General features: G+C 39.0%; 1 protein-coding gene across 2 annotated transcripts in view; it reads left to right on the top strand.

Annotated features, from left to right (window-relative positions):
- Positions 1 to 18,197, top strand: part of LOC148351777 (unconventional myosin-VI-like) — a 92,060-nt gene that overhangs the window by 71,589 nt on the left and 2,274 nt on the right. For both annotated transcript variants that reach the window (XM_088353927.1, XM_088353928.1), the window contains 3 exons: positions 1,334 to 1,437; positions 13,138 to 13,272; positions 15,476 to 15,694. In XM_088353927.1, the coding sequence (XP_088210053.1) occupies positions 1,334 to 1,437; positions 13,138 to 13,272; positions 15,476 to 15,694 (458 nt within the window). The remainder of the gene's footprint in view (positions 1 to 1,333; positions 1,438 to 13,137; positions 13,273 to 15,475; positions 15,695 to 18,197) is intronic.

Here is an 18,197-nt window from a genome sequence, read left to right as displayed (position 1 = left end):
GCAGTAGCTCAGGAGGTAGAGCGATCGTTTTAGGATTAAGGGATCCCAGTTCGAATCCCGGCTTGTCCGTGTTACATGTCGAAGTGTCCTTGGGTAAGACATTGAACCCCCAATTACCCCCAATAAGCAGGTTAGCGCCTTACATGGCTGCACAGATCACGGCCGCTATTGGGAAATGTGAAGCACAATGTAAAGCGCTTTGGGAAGTCATTGACTTGAAAAGCGCTATATAAATGCAGATCATTTCATTTCATAGGTTAAACTGTCTATCCATTTCTCTGCCAATGAAAACAAAGTATTTCAACCAAATATTGTCCAAACTCTTATATCCGCATACATACGAAACCGAGAGGTTATTGACTCACCGAAAAAGAAGTGGAGAGACAGTTTAACCTATCCAAATGCAATATGCAAATCAGTTGTGTGGCACTGTGAATAAAAATTGGATATGGTGTAATGCCTTTTCATATATAATTTGTCATTTACACCACTGGTGGTCTATAGGTAATGTTTTGGCACTCTCACCGCCACTACTTGGGTTCCATTCCAATTGCATACAATGTTATAGCTGACATAATTGTCGGCCATCTTGTTGCTACAGGTACCTGAAAATCACAAACATTGCTCAAGATCCTGCACAAAAAAAGAAAAATATTGTAGTTCTGTCAAGAGTTCTTGTAATTTGCTTTCGGTTGAATTGCACAATACAGTGATATATAGTGGTCAAATTCCACACACTTTCCCTTTAGGAAATATATTAGATTAAAATTCAAATGCTTCTTTAAGTTACGTCCATATTGTTTAAAAAGTATAGAGTATTTACACAAAAAATGTTTAGTTCAAAGAGTACCAATGAGGAATGATTTTGAAATGAGGAAAATCCTACTTAGAAAAGACAACATTTTTAAGTACAGTCCGTGACGGGTGGCTTTGCTTATTTATTCGTATTTTTATCTGAGCCTAGGTAGGAAAAAACATCTTAAAAGGGGAAATCTTATGCTAGATCAAATAAGTCTGCCTATTTGACACACTGTTTTTACTTTTACAATAGAACAAGCTAAAAACAACCTATATAATAAAAACGGTACTGACTTTTCTGATTGTATGCCAATATGGATTTTTTTTGCAATTCAGCCCATTATTTACAAGTCAAATTAGTGTCACCCCCCAAAAAACTGATAAAATCCTTAAGGTGAGCCTTTTTTCTGGCAAAAGCTCAAATAATAAGAACAAAGTGTAAGTACCTGAAGGCAGAGTAGCTTTTTGTGCACTGTCATTGCCCTGACTCAGTATGCGTCACACGCAGCCTTCATTACCTGGTCTTCACCTACAGGGGCCCCCAGGTGCAGGCGACCAAAGCCGCTGCCGGTGTCAAAAAGTATGACCTCAGCAAGTGGAAATATGCCGAGCTGCGAGACGTCATCAACACTTCCTGCGGTAAGAAAAACCCGGCGAGCCAAATTCTCTAACGGAATTATTTTTCAATTTGACACAAAATGTGGAGTGTTCTCCCCACAATTAAGCAAATTTGCGCAGAAGCACTCAAGAAATGTAGTCTCAAAGTTGGCCTTTCTGGCTTGCGGTATAGCTGTGGCATCATTGAAAAAGGATAAGACTTACACAATGACAAATACCATTAACACAACATGTGAGGCTAACGCCGAAACAAACCGTGATTGTTGTAAACACTGATTCCATACCACTCGTTTCTGCTTGGAGGTAAGCGATTGTGTCTTTTCATGTGTGTTTTTTGCCGTGTGTGTCACAGTTAGTAAAATATTGTCAGGCTGGCTCACCGTTAGGGTCGGGCCGCCAAGGGCTTTCCTGCGTCAGCTCCGGTTTTGCTGTGTTCCTTGGTTTATTCAATCCTTGCTTTAATTGTCTCATCCATTGTGGCATTTCATTGTTTATTCCTGGCCTGGTTCGCGATTATTGCCTCAGACGTTGTTGCTTTTCGTTGTTGGTTCCCAGTTAGCCTGGTTGCTCACCGCGAGTTTTTTACTGACCACCCTGGTGTTAGTGCTCATTTGGCCATGTTCCTTGTTTTTTTTTATTTGTGACGGCTTCGCATTTGTACCTTTTGAAGTACAGAGAAGTTACCCAAATATGAAAAAATAAGCTGATCATGCAGTTTTACTGTACGTACTAATACACCCCTCTTATGAAAAGACGTATCAGTGGTTGCCACATTCGCTGCTGCTGCTTATTAGGCTATTTTTTTAAAAAGTGTCACTAAAAGGAAGTTATCGGAGGACCTCTCCCATCCCGATACGTTCCGACCTCGGTCAGCATGAAGATCAGAAAATGTTTCACAGGCTGCCTGGCTTCTATCTTTATGGCACTCGCTGTTCAGTCAGGCGACTCCGATACTTCCAGCGGGATGCCAAGGACATCTGGATAATCGGCGAAAGCTATTTCACGTAACGCTGCTGCTTACATAAATCCCTTTCTGAAGGTGTAATCATGGGAGCCTAATTTTCTCTCATGCAACAGTTGCGTTTTGGATATTTAGGGATATTTACGCATAGCAAAAAAGTAATAAATCAAATTAGATGGTCATCTTTCTTTGTACAAAAGGTTTCTGTTCAACTGGCAGTGAAAAACAAATCAAAATTGTTAAAATAAATGTTGAAGTAAGATTTTTATTAGGTTTTCATATTTTTATTTAACTCCCCAAAAATCTTTACATTAACTATGATATGAAATAGTTGTATTTATTATCTGCGAGTGCTACAAAAAATGTACTTGAAACAATGATTATCCTCTGGCAAATGACAGAAAATGTTTCTTTTAATGTTATTGTTATTGTTTTACTTGGTAATAACATGTTGTCTAGTAAAATAAAACTAATAATATTTAAAATGAACAAAACTAACTTTTATGGAATTATCTGTGTCTCATTTCAAATAAATTTTAAGAAGGGTTGTAATTAAATATTAATATTATAATTATAATAAAAAACAAAAAAATAACTTATTCTGATTAATTTTAGGTATTTTCTAAAAACAGTCATCATCAAACAATAAAATGAAATAAGGATGATAATTATATTCTTATTTTCCTACTTATTTTAGAGAATTATTTCAAGCAATATTAGACAGATAATAATTTAAAAGGGAATTTTTTTTCCTGTATCTGCAATCACAAATTTTGAGAATTTCTTTTTATAAAATAAAAAATGTTTTTTGATAAACGTTTTCATAAAATATAAAATGGTTAATATTTATGTTTATTCATTATTAAGAATGGTAATTAAATTATATATTTTTTTTAAAATGGGAAAATTATAATATATGACTTATTTTGTACTTATTTTAAGAATTGTTTATAGCAATATAAGTCGGATGTTACTAAATGATAAAATGTTTTATAATAATTATTGAGCAGTATCAAGATTACAAATGTTCTTTTTCAAATAGAAAAACATTTTCCTAATCTACGGCATATTTCATTCCTTTTTTTATTTGATTTTTACCTTTTTTTTGTCCTAATATCATTTATTTTTACTTGTACATATTTATTTTTATATATATATATATTTTTATTATTTTTACTTCTTTATTTTTTTCATTGTTTTTTTATTTTAACTTATTTTTACTTTTGTATTTCTTGTTATTGTTTATTTTTCCTGCTAAAATCCTGGTTTATAAAGGAAAGGGGTCAAGTAAAACAAGGACAATTATATTAAAAATCCACAGGAGAATGTGCAAACACAGCACAAGAAATTGTTACTTAGAAATAGTTTCATTATTCTAATATTATTAAATATTTTCTCTTTTTCTGTTGCAGTACATAGAACTTGTTTAATTACAAGATTTTCAGCAATTATTACAAGAACTAAAACAAGTTTGATTCGTATTCATCCCATTGCATTGGTGTAAAGATTTTATGTGTACTAGCCTACCTGTGTCAGTTTTGTAACCATTGCATTTAAATCTGGTGTTATTGTTCAACAATCAGGCCTCCTCATGGGTCAAACAAAGTCAAACACATTTTCCTCTAATCAGCAACATGAAAAAGTTCTTTGTGTCCCAGGTTGGATCGTACTGACCCATTCAACCAACATCAACGGTACAAATCGCCTCACTGTGTCAAACTGCGTTATATGACATGCTCTATTCCATTTGCTGCTTTAGCAAAATTCTTAATGTGCACATTGAAGTGAAAATGTCACTCGGTGGACTGCTGTAGCGGTAATTGTTAACAAATGTCGCCTTTATGTTCATTTGTCCATCTGCTTGTCGGTTGGCAGGCTCTTTTTAGGTTTATGGAGGATGACTAACTTGAGTCTGGAAGGTGAATTGTTCCGTTGATGCCCTAAGTAATGCGTGATAATAAATGAAATATTTCCTTCTACATTAGAGTTGTCAAACTCAATTTACCCACAAATAATAGGGTCTGGGTGAGGTTGGGCTGCATTAGGTCACCCGAAGAAAAGGCTGATAAAACCCATTCTACCGTTCTGAAATATATTTTTCTATACAAACTATGTATGAAATAAAAAAAAGTTAGTAAAGTAGTGAAATTATGAATCAGTAAAAAAATAAACTAAGCAATCTGCAAATAAAAAAAACTAAGAATCAGATTGTCTTAGTTGTCTTTGATGACAACACAATGAAAATTGCCGAAGGAAATTAGACGTGGCCCTACAGGATAAATATGTAATAAAAGACAAAGGAGAACATTAGATTTAACAAAAAAGAATGTTAGGATGAACAGAGACTGGCCTAAGTCATGCGTATATCAGAACAATAGTGCAATGAAAAGTATTTATTAGCAGAAACATATCAAAGAAGTAAGAGTCAAGAAATGAAATATTAATACTGTTTGTTTTTTTTACTACATATGCAATATTTTTTCGTGTATTTTTTTTTTCACCTTCAAAAGAACTCATAGTTTAAGTGCATGTTATGCAATAGTTTTTAAGATAGAGTTTGCATGTTCTCCCCATGCTTGCGTGGGTTTTCTCCAGGCATTCTGGTTTCATCCCACATTCCAAAAACATGCATTTCAGGTTAATTGGCCAGTCCAAATTGTCCCTAGGTGTGAATGAGCGAGTGAGTTGTCTGTATCTGTGTGCCCTGCAACTGACTGGCAACCAGTTCAGGGTGTCCCCTGCCCACTGCCCGAAAATAGCTGGGATGGGCTCCAGCGCCCCCGCGACCCTACTGAGGATAAGCAGTGCAGATAATGGATGGAATGGATGATGGAATGGATATTACCATATTTGTGCAATAATTGATCAGTCCAAAAATATCGCTAAACCACATTAGCAAAACTTTGGATGCAACGAGAGTCAAATCTTGGTCTTGGTTTGAACAATTTTATTGACACTTTTAACAGCAAATAAACAATGTGAGGTTTGAACAATTTTTCTCGACAATTTTAACAGCAATTAAGCATATTCACAATTTCGTTATATCTGACAGTTAAACGTTAAAGCACCGAATCACGACTACCAGTAATAGAGAAAGCATAAGAATAGGTATTTGATTTTATCGCATTATTACGCTATTTTGGTTCACGGTACCAGAGACGAATGTTAGAGAATGGAGTAAACAAAGTCATCCTGAAAGATATAAATAAGCCTGCAAAAGCTCAACGATGTAAATAACTCTTTGGTGTATCTGATGATGATTCGGACTTTAAACAACATGAAATTAATACAGTGCCAATTTTATGTTGTTACTGTGTATATAGTTTACCTTTTCAATGAATGATTTTAATCATGGCCGCACGTTTTCAACAATGTACATATGTAACGAGTGTAATAATAACTTTTGTTTTATTGAAATTCCTGCTGAAATATGTGTATAGTTTTTGGTAAATATCCTGCAATGCTGAGTCCAACAGTGCCATCTGCTGGTATGGGGTGGGGTTTGGTTTTGGCTTCTAACATGTGACCAGGAGGCGGGGTTTGTTGTTAGTCTTACGGGAGAGAACTACAAAGAGATCAAAGAGATCAAACCCAGCAGAAAAAGCTAATGTTGTGACTCATCCATTTGCAGTTGCAGAAACTGTAATAATAAAAACCTCATCATCCAGTCCAGCGTGAATGTGGATCTTTGGTGGGACACGTACACCGCGGTTACATTGGTGCCGTGACCCGTGACTTCTATCAAACTCTCCGAACCGAGGACTGTCCTACCTGCCACATCGTTTCATGAAGCCATCAGCTCACAGTATTTAAAATTGACAGTGACGTGTTACGCAGGCTCCTGATTTATTTTGTGATTTTGACTCATTTACATCTTTGAAACATGTTTAATCAGAGCACGAGTGACATTTCTGAGGGTGTAGCTGATCAGATGACAAATATTATTCAGGAGATAGGACATAAATTGGCTGATAGCATTTTTTCACGTATACAGTCACACAATACAGAAGCTCCTAGCGCTGCTGCCACACAAGATGTAGCAAACACATTGAGTAAGCCTAGTTATGTGTCAGATGTAACACAGGTTCAGGTGGTTACACAGAGAAAAGTTAAAGAACCACCATCATTTATTGGGGATGGCTCAGACTCAATAAAATTACATGAGTGGGAAGATCTAATGAAGACATTTATTAAGAAGAGTAATGTGAGGCTTGAAGAGCAGGCCGAGGAAATCATTACGCATTTGAGAGGAAAAGCTAAAGATGTAGTTAGGTTTGGCATTAGAAACAGTAATATAGACGTCTACACCCGCCCTGACATGATTTATAGTGTTCTCAGGAAACACTTTAGCTGTACCAAGTACTCTGCTGTCCCTTTAGCTGACTTTTATTCAACTTTGCCCAAAGACCAGGAAGACCCCTATGACTACTGGCTGAGACTAAACAGAGCAGCTGACCTTGCCTCTGACTGCTTGAGTGAGCAGGGCAAAACATTTGACAACCCTGAAATAGAAGTTACTTGCATGTTTATTAGGAACTGCCCTTGCAAAGAACTGGCACTCACTTACAGATCTAAAACCATCGATAAGTGGTCAGCATGTGAAGTACTAGAGGTGCTGAATGAATACCACGCTGAGAAGAGCTACAAAGCAGCTTCCCTACAACAACCTGCAAATAGAGCGGAAATTGCCGTACACAAAGCTGAGGTGAACCATGGTCCAACCCTCATGCACGAGCCACCTCAGACTTCGAGCCCACAGTATGTCCCTCTAACGGACGTTATTAGTATGTTGGAGAACGTTCTGATACGTGTTACCTCAAACCAGTTTCAAGAGAGAAGGCGAGCTCCAACCAGGCAGGCATTAATTAGTTTTCATTAATCACCTCTCCTCCTCTGGAATCCTCGCAAATAAATTATGTAAATTTGGGTTTGCTTTGGGCTGAGGGGGAAGGGTTCTGATCATATCTCCCAATGTTCGGTTGAATCGTTCTGCGATACCATTTCCCATGGGGTGGTACGGAGTCGTATGGGATTTCTGCACCCCTGCCATCTCTAGAAGCTCTTTGATCAGTTTGCTCTCAAAATTAGCTCCCTGATCAGAGTGGATACGCCGTGGGAAACCATAGACAAGGAAGAAGCGGATAAAAGGCACCAAGTGTGAGGGCAATGGCTCTCCCAGTAACAGTCCACCTTGAAGCTGACATACTGCAAGTGGTTGGAGTGCCTCTTGATAATCTGCTTGATGAGCTCTTGGACCAAGTCAACGGGGTGAACAACAGTACTGTGCAAGAGGTGTTCAGAGTATCCAACAATTGTCACGCTGTTGTAGACGAGAGTGCTGGGACATCAGATGAGTCAGTAAAAAGGGCAATTCCATCAGGCTCCAATGGTTCTGTGACATCAGAAGAAGTTGCTGCTGTCCTCAGTGCTCAGTCCACTGGTGGCGTGGGTCAAGTGCTGGGAACGGATGCCAACTTCAATCTTCTGCAGAAGGGAGATCAGTCAACGGCACTCCCACAGAGTCAGCTTGTTGGTTTACAAGAACAGGACAACACAATAAGCAGAACCATGTACTTTGTGCATAGACACAAGAGACCTACCAGGCGTGAGAGAGCTGTCGAGTCGCCTAGTGTGATGAAACTACTGAAGCATTGGAGCAGACTCACCATACAGAATGGCATGCTCTACAAAATAAGGAAAGATCCTCACATGGCCAAGAAAATCTTCCAATTTGTGGTGCCTGATTCATTGAAACAGAAAGTCCTTCACGGTTTACATGACTCAGCAGGTCACCAAGGCCAGAACCGTACTTTGTCTCTGGTGAGGCAACGATTCTTCTGGAATGGCATGGAACGTGATGTTGTGAATTATGTCAAATCCTGTCAGCGTTGTGTAGTAGGGAAAACACCGGAACCACACAACCGTGCACCACTCAAGAACATAGTCACCTCTGAGCCTATGGAGTTGGTCTGTATAGACTTTTGGACTGCTGAGCAAGAGAACAAGTCTGTAGATGTCCTGGTCGTAACTGATCATTTCTCCAAAATGGCGCACGCCTTCCCTTGCAGGAATCAAACCGCCAAACAAGTTGCTCGCCGGCTGTGGCAGGATTTCTTCCTTGTCTATGGTTTCCCTCGGCGTATCCACTCTGATCAGGGAGCCAATTTTGAGAGCAAACTGATCAAAGAGCTTCTACAGATGGTAGGGGTGCAGAAATCCCATACGACTCCGTACCACCCCATGGGAAATGGTATCGCAGAACGATTTAACCGAACATTGGGAGATATGATCAGAACCCTTCCCCCTCAGCCCAAAGCAAAGTGGCCACAGATGCTGCAGCAGCTCACATTCTGCTATAACTGCACAGAGCATGAGACAACAGGGTTTGCACCGTTTTACCTAGTGTTTGGTAGGATCCCTCGTCTCCCTGTCGATGTCATGTTTCAACATGCTAATACCAATGATGCTGTTGTCAGCTACTCTGACTTTGTAAGGCATCTGAAGAAAGATCTACATGAAGCTGCTCAGATTGTACAGAGGAATACTCTCAGAGAACAGACTCGCCATGCCAAGCTGTACAACCGTAGGGCCAAAGGATCACCCCTCGTCGTGGGAGACCGGGTGTTGATCGCCAACAGAGGTGTCCCGGGGAAACGCAAAGTTGCAGATAAGTGGGAGTCGACCCCGTATGAAGTCATATCAGTCAAGCCTGATCTCAATGTCTATAGAGTCAAGGATTGCCTGACGGGCAAAGAGAAGGTAGTTCACGGGAATTTGCTGCTCTCTGTTAGCTTCTTGCCCTGTGAAGATGATCTGGCCAGCGAATCTGAACACTCAGGGTGTGACGCTGCTATGCATGGAAGTGATGTATGCCCTGATTTACCTGACGCGGTTGAAGACAGTGATGTCCGTACAGTAAACTGGGTGATACAGGCAGGTGAAGAGCAAGTTCATCCAGAAGTGGAGGATAACTCACTAGACAGCAGATCTGATGCCCAGTCTGACTCTCTCACAGTTGATACATCCAGTCGAGGAAGTCAGCACATCCCCGAACAAGATGTTGACCATACTTCAAGTGACAATACGGAAAGCCCATCACAGTGCTCTGAAAACATGATCCCTTTGGGTATGGGCCCACCACACACTGTCCTCCCAGACGAGACCCCATTGAACACTGACCATCCGGACACAGACTCCCCTGATACTGACTGTTTAGACTTGACTGTCCCAGACCCTCAAGCTCAGGTTATTTGTGCTCAACCTAACCGTTATGGTCTTAGGGTCCGCCAGTCCATCAGGACTCCTAGTCATCTTATTTGTCAGATGAATGACCAGCTGGTAGGTGACAATTCTCTGTCCGCAATATCTGCTAGTTCCTAGTTTAAGTTCATTAGAGATGCACTTTCAGTTTGAGTAACAAAGCTTGAGTAAGAAACAAGAATTGTGCCTATGTGAGCACTTACAACTACAGGAACAATGTTTGATATTTCAGAGATGTAACAGGCATCTTTGAGTCTGTGCTTAGTTAGGAGTTTGATCGCCTCCTTTCTTTTCACACTCCTTTTTGGGAGAGTTTTAGAACTGACATGCACTTCAGTTTGTTCCTTGTAATACCAGTTTTCGTGTCCTCTTTTTCATCAGTATTTGCCTTTTTGGCATGTGATTTTTTTTTCTGTTTAGTGTAGCACTCCCATATTTAGCAAAATTTCAGGGGGGTGTATGTAACGAGTGTAATAATAACTTTTGTTTTATTGAAATTCCTGCTGAAATATGTGTATAGTTTTTGGTAAATATCCTGCAATGCTGAGTCCAACAGTGCCATCTGCTGGTATGGGGTGGGGTTTGGTTTTGGCTTCTAACATGTGACCAGGAGGCGGGGTTTGTTGTTAGTCTTACGGGAGAGAACTACAAAGAGATCAAAGAGATCAAACCCAGCAGAAAAAGCTAATGTTGTGACTCATCCATTTGCAGTTGCAGAAACTGTAATAATAAAAACCTCATCATCCAGTCCAGCGTGAATGTGGATCTTTGGTGGGACACGTACACCGCGGTTACACATAGATTGCTGTGTTTGAGTTTATACCTATTTTTAATCTAAAGCAGGGGTGCGCGTTACACCTGTTTTACACGAACAATTACAGTATATAATTTTCAGTCTTTTGTGCTTGTTTAGGGTGGCGATGGCCCTGGCGAAGAAACCAATTAGTCCTTGTTTTAAAGTACCTGTACCATATGTCAGTGGGCAGGATGTTAAAGAGGTGGTGGTCATGTTGAGGAGAGTGTTTTATAATGTTGGTATCAAGATCCATTAATGTCATCCAGAGTAAGCAGAGATCAGCCAATTAACTTCTAGGCTGTGTTTCTCCCCGTAGAGAAACTAAGGAGAAAAACGTAATTGCTATATATATTTAAATGTGTGTAAAAGCAATTTTTAACTTTTCCCTTTTTAACATGAACTGTTCTAAACATGGATTCTTACAAAATTATTTATTGTCAGATTCAATTTTATCTGCAGCTTAGTGGCTGAAAGCGGCATCCGACACGCAAGTCAGGCTTTCTGACTTACGATGACACACCAGAAAAAAGTACAGCCAAAGTCTTTTATATCCATGGTCAGGCAGATAAAACATATTTAACACACTTGGCTCGGAGGCAGAAACTTAGGTAAAGTTACCTGCAAGGTGAATCCACTGTCCTTTAAGCTTCAGGTCAACAGCAGTGACTATCACGATTCACTTTTCAGTTGAAAATATTTCTTGATTATTGTAATCTGTTACTTCTTTGGGCTTCTTACTTTATATCTTCAGTGAATCCCAGGTCAAATATACTATGCAATCCATTTTATCCTCATACATATTGCTGCAAGCATTAACCAGAGTGCACTGTAGTCAGGCTTGACTGTTCTTTTTTGACGTTCTGTCCACCAAAATGTGAACTGCACTCGTACCACCGCAATATACTATCCCTGATCGTATATTACAGCGAATGAGGAACGGCAGAGCACTTTTTTGTCATGTCCTGTGCCTCTTTTCTTTTTTTTCTTTTTTCTGTTATTTATGCCTAAAATGAAGTGCACTCTTTGAGGATCCATTATCCCCAATCCCACACAAGCGGAGGCTGGCAGAAGGCACTTTTGTCGGGAGCCGTGCCGTTATGGCACGCTGAAAATGAAATGCACTGTTGTGGCCACAATCCAATATCCCCGGTCTATTGCTTAGAGTAGGGGCCAGCCCCTGACGCATGCCGTTGTGGCCTGCTTAAAGCTGACTGCTCATTTTTGGCTGTGATTTATTGTCCCTAGTCGACTGTTGCTGAAAGCGGTTACTGAACCAGCAAATTTGTATCATGGGTTGCAGCTTTTTTTCACGTTCTTTCTGCCATGAAATGAACTGCACCCGTGCAGTTGCGATTCTTTATCCTCGGGCCACCATTGCTGCGAGGGTGGGCTCGCAGAGTGCATACCAAAAATTAGTAGGGCTAGTTTGCAGACTTTGGAATATCGTGGAGGTTCTGGTCCCTGTTAAACACGACAAGCGAGGGATTACAGGAATTAATGAAAATGAAGCAATTCCACAATCAAACCAAATCAGCTTATTTCTTTGCATATTATAGTCTGTGATGCCACGGGCATACCAGGAAGTAGCTCACCAATGAGATTGCAGGGTATCCGTTCAAAAAACTCAAATGTTCTTTCTGCTTTTTGGATGCGAAATTTGTGGTCAGATTTGAGTGTGAGATGGTTCTAATTTTAAACCCTGCTTCACTAATTTACAAGAAAGTAACATCCACATCAAACTTGCGTTGAGCGCACTGACATCAAAGTTTAATATAAGTGCTTGGTCTTCAAAGGTTTGAGACCCTTGATCTCAGTGCATCTCATTCGGACGTCAAACTATAATAGAATACATTTCTCTGCATATACAGCAGTTCCTTGGTATAACACGGTTTAATTTTCATGGTTTTGCTTTACCGATTCGCAATGTTCAGTGTGTTTTGCATTATGATTGCCCTAACAATTCTCCCGCTTATCATTTTTTGACCGTACAGTGGTTATCTGTACAAGAAATAAATAAAACAGGTTTAAACAGTACTTTTATTTATTAAATGAATGAATGAGTGAGTGAGTTGTCTGTCTCTGTGTGCCCTGCAGTACCCTGCGACCCTACTGAGAATAAGCGCTGCAGCTAATGTATATGCACAAACAGGAAAGACAGTGTACTTGATTTACATTTGAGTAGTGAAGTGCGAAAATCGTTCTGTGGCTTACAGCCCATAAGTTATTTTTAAAGGAGCTGTACTAATTTTGAACTCCTTTACTCATGGTCGCCATCCCCGGGCTTTTTTTTATCATTGCAGCCTATTTCAGCTCTTTCCTAATGCGCAAGTAAGTGTGTTTCCTAGACTCACTTGAAAGTGTTGGCCTTCCGACTCTACTGGAATATGTACTCTTCTTACTCTATTTTCATGCTACACTAACAAAAAGAAACAAAAGAATCCGCAGGGATGAGCACGACGTCACTCTTAAGCACTCCTCCTGCCCCCTATTCCCTTGTCCTGATATGTTCCTCCCCGAACTACTTTGCTAAAAGTAAGATAAAAACAGGGAAGGGAAAAAAGAGCATAAGGGCTCTTTAAACTCAGTTGGGTTAACACATACTTGATAGAGAAAATATAATATACGGATGTCAATAGCAAGAAATATTTTATTCTTATCGTACTATTTATTATTATATCGATAATGAAATCATCTTCTTGGCCAGACATCGACTTGCTGGCGGCTTGCCGGGAGGAGTTCCACCGCCGCCTGAAGGTCTACCACGCCTGGAAGTCCAAGAACAAGAAACGCAATGACGACGGAAGCGATCAGCGGGCTCCAAAATCCGTCACTGACTACGGTAAGGCCAGCACGTCTAACCCCTTTTTAACGCCTTTTCCATACCTCGCAAGCATTGTTGGAATTAACGACCTTCCTGTAAATAAGGTGCTTGCGTTTGGTGAAATTCAATTAGTTGGCTGTAATATACGAAGCCCAGGAAAATGCGGACGGCTCCTTTGTGCTGCAAAATATTTATTGTAATTAACAAGTAACTGCCGGTCATGCTTTGTCAGGTTCGGCAGACGCTAATGTAACTGCTTTGTGCTGCTAACGCACACAAAAATGCACACACACATTATCATGGTTTAGATGCGTGAAACAGAACAGCGGATCTGCATTTTGGCAATTTATGCAAGCAAAATGGACAGTTAAACTTGAGAGAGTGCAGATGCATAAAACACTTTGATGTGAATTGTCCTCTAATGTAGTAGTTTCAGGTGTTACGCATTCTGTCATGTTGGGAATTCCGCCACTATATAACTTTTTCAGTAAAGGGGTAATCTAACTAATTACTTTTTCCGCCATTACAACGCCGTTGTCATTCCTGATGGTCAAAAGCGGTGCGACATCCAATTGGGAGAGGTTTTTCGGAGGTTGAACAACCAGGCTGGAGAACATGTGGAGAGGTAGATGTTGACCACATGCATACATGTTGGCTTTGCCCAAGAATTCAACATGGAACTGGGAACAATATTGGGATATGGAATACCTAAATATTCAAGGTGCTCTATTTAGGCCATCTAACAGAAGAAATATTACAGGAAAAGGATGAGGACCTGGTTAAAAAATTTACTGACAGCTAGCAAAAAAGTAATAACAAGATTATGGCACAAACAAGATCTACCCACCGTGGAGCAGTAGGTGTACAATGTGGAGGGAACCACAGGAGACGCAATTTATGGACACATGGAAAAGCGGATAAAATAAGGACACCACTCACAAACAATGAAGACTGAACTTTGAAGAATGTTTGAACATGGAAGACTGCAATAAAAAAAAACAATAAAAAGGAAGTTACCCAAAAAAAAACGGTGTGTTACTTTGGCTGCCTAAAGCCAACGGCAGCGTATTCAGCGGCACGATTTTCTGCTCTCCTTTGGGTTTTTTCTGCGTCACGTCTTTTTGGATTGTGTCATCTTTCAAAATAAAGACTATCATATTGTTAGATAACGATTACGAATATAGTATTTGCTAATGCGCCAAAAGAAAATGCAAATGAGGGCTAATTTTGACAGCACCCCACTCGTTTCCTTTGCGAACGAAATGCCTCTATAAGCCGGCTCTTGGAAGTGAACAAAGAAAGACAAAACAACTGGTTCCCTCTGAGACACATTTTTTTCTTGTTTGGTCAATATAGATTTTTGGTAGATTCTGTGTTGTTGACTTTAAAATTGTTTAGTATTCTATGTTTTTTGTTCATGAATATTTTTGGTTATATTTCCTATGATTTTCAATGTAAAAGTGTTTAATTAATAATGTCAAGTATTATATTTTTTTATATTATATTTATATTATTTTTTCTTATCTCTTTTACCCTTTGTTATTTTATTTTTTTCTTCCACTTTCGTCTTTTTTCTTCTTTTTTTCCATCTTTTTAAGACATTCCGTGCATAATGTCACATAATAATTGGTAATGCAGGAATTAAAGCCTCAAAAACGACCTTAAGAGCTATTTGAGACCCGAAAGAGCTCTTTTTAGGGAGCTAACCCCCCAAAAAATAACATTTCTCTAAAAAATAGTCAGGATTCTCCCTCCGGTCAAAGATGTCACTAGACAAATAGTTTGATGTTGATGTTAAATATGCTAGATTTTATCTCGCCATCACACTGTTTTTACTCATGGAGCATAATGGATAATATAAGAGTTCAGCCAAAACGACGTTGTGCAACGTGGCACCGTGAGTAAAAATGAATGAATGAATAAACCTTTATTTCGAACATGAAAATAGTGTGATGATGTGATAAAATCGAATTCATTTTCCTGTCATCTAGATCCTGAGTGGACTAGTGATTACACAGTGGATTTTGGCTTATTATCCTTGTTGTTATCATTATTATCACTAATGTTATAACCGGACATTAAACCGGTCCGTAGTACAGAAAAGGTTGCTGACCACTGCTTTTAACGGACACAATTTTGACCATGATTGAGTTAATTCTGAGACTTTTTTGTTTGTGTGCCTGGGTGAGTTTCTGGTTTATTTTCTGTACTCGGTTTACAGCGCAACAGAACCCAGCCCCGACCATAATGACCCAGCAGCAGGAAGTGTCCATAAACCGGCAGCAGCGTTACTTCCGCATCCCTTTCATCCGGCCGGCCGACCAGTACAAAGACCCGCAGAATAAGAAGAAGGGCTGGTGGTACGCGCACTTCGACGGGCCCTGGATTGCTCGCCAGATGGAGCTGCACCCGGACAAGCGGCCCATCGTATTGGTGGCAGGTGGGTACAAAAACAAGAATTTGATGAAGAAAGGAATTGGAGCAGCATGAGAGGGGTCATAGAAGTTCCTTTTGAAGTCGTACAAAATGTTTTCAAATACTGACCTCGCTTGCTACCAATAATCTCTCTTCATCTCTTTCTTCCTCTTTTCGGGGTTTTTGGTACCAATGTCTGCACACTTGGGTCAAAAATGATGACCGATCCATGACATTGATTATTTTGATTATTATTGATTTTTAATACCAAATTACCCCAGTATATAATTGTTTTTAGAAGGCTTCTAAAACATTTGAACAAAAAATAAACCAAATTGTTAATAAAACTAGAATAATAATACTAATTATAGATCAATCCACAACATTGATCATTGTAATCCTTTTTTTTTTTTTGTTAAACATAAAGACCCCATATTTTGGGTTTGAAAAAAGACCAAATATTTACCCAATTTAGGTTAAAATAAAAACTAACCAATCCACTACATTGATCATTTTGATCCTTGATTTTTGTCTCTGTTAACACCAAATATCCAATATTTTGGGCTGAAAAAGTGAGCAAATTTTGGTAGACTTGAAAAACACTTGGGTCAGAAATTACTCAAAATTGGGGAAAAAATAGTAATAGACCACTCTACGATTTTTTTTATCAACCAACAGATGCAATATTTTAAGTTTAAAATAAACAGCAAACTTTGATGGAATGTAAAACACTTTGATTTAACTCACCACAATTGGGGAAAAATTGCAAATAGACAGCTCCACGACTGATAATTTTGATACATTAGAAAACATAATATTTGGGCTTTTAATAAAGGACCACCTTTTGATAGATTTTGAAAACACTTAGGTCAAAACTTAAATAGTGTGTGTATATAAATTAAACCAATCCCTTATGATGATATATTTGATCCAGTTTTTAATTTAATCTTGAATTTTATTTATATATATATATATATATATATATATATACACAGACGTTCCCCTACTTACGACCATTCCACTTACAAAAACGGTAAAGGCGGAAACACTGCGTTAATGTATGCCAAAGATTTGAATGGTTGCTTCTGTACTTAGCTGTTAATTTATTTTGGGTTAACTCCTTTATAGATAGTATATGAGTTTATAATTTGTACATTCAGACGCTCCCCTTCTTACGACCATTTGACTTAAGAAAAACGGTAGATACGAAAAATTTTTGGGGGATGTCAAAAAATATTTGGACATTGCTGTAAGTAAAATTTTGTATCGTTTACCTTTTTCCGAGTGCAGGACATTACTGTAGTGCTTCTTCCGCCGCTACCAGCGTGTGGCGCTATGAAAGGTCACACAGCATCCACCCCGAAGAAGAAATCCGCTTCCTAGTTCGTGTGTGAACATTCTGCACTGTATCTCAGCACGCTAAAAACTTTGACATTTTTATTCTTCAATATCTCGTGCATCCATTCACTATGGTTGGTGTAAAGTGTAAAGAAGGGGTGAGCCGTTTCATTTGAAATGAAAGTGGAATAAGGAAGCTTGATGCGGTTGAGAAAACTTTCTACCACTGAGGAGGAAGTCACCTAACTGTTAAAGCCCATTTCCCAAAAGTAAGTTAAACTCAACTGTATTTATCTTTATAGAGCATATTATTTTATGAAATGTTTATTTTTTTTAGTACAAAACAAAAAAGTTATTTATACAAGCCTTAAATATACTTATATCAACCTTAAACATTCAAAATATAGCACTGAAGTAACTCACAAACAAATTCAACTAACCAACGATCGTCGGATCTTGTTCGTAAGTAGGGCAGCGTCTGTATATATATATATATATATATATATATACATACAGTGCATCCGGAAAGTATTCACAGCGCTTCACTTTTTCCACATTTTGTTATGTTACAGCCTCATTCCAAACTGTATTAATTTAATCTCTTATCTCAAAATTCTACACAAAATACTCCATTATGACAATGTGAAAAAGTTTTTTTTTTTTACTTTTTTTGAATTTATTAAAAATAGAAAACTAAGAAATCACATTTACATAAGTATTCACAGCCTTTGCTTAATACTTTGTTGATCCACCTTTGGCAGCAAATACAGCCTCAAGTATTTTTGAATATGATCCCACAAGTTGAGCACACCTATCTTTAGGCAGTTTTGCCCGTTCTTCTTTGCAATAAGTCTCAAGCTCAATCAGGTTGGATGGGAGACGTTTATGCACAGCCATTTTCAGATCTCTCCAGAGATGTTCGATCGGATTCGAGTCTGGCTGGGCCACTCCAGGACATTCACGGAGTGGTTCTGAAGCCAATCTTTTGAGATCTTGGCTGTGTGCTTTGGGTCGTTGTCCTGCTGAAAAATGAACCTTCGCCCCAGCCTGAGGTCAAGAGCGCTCTGGAGCAGGTTTTCATCCAGGATATCTCTCTATTTTGCTGCATTCATTTTTCCTTCTATCCTGACTACTCTGCCAGTTCCTGCTGCTGAAAAACATCCCCACAGCATGATGCTGCCACCACCATG

This window comes from Urocampus carinirostris, chromosome 15 (assembly GCF_059441175.1).
Source record: "Urocampus carinirostris isolate Australia breed hairy pipefish chromosome 15, RoL_Ucar_1.0, whole genome shotgun sequence".
Lineage (NCBI taxonomy): Eukaryota > Metazoa > Chordata > Actinopteri > Syngnathiformes > Syngnathidae > Urocampus > Urocampus carinirostris.
Note: the sequence above shows the minus strand (reverse complement) of the source record. Positions and strands in the feature narration are given on the sequence as shown.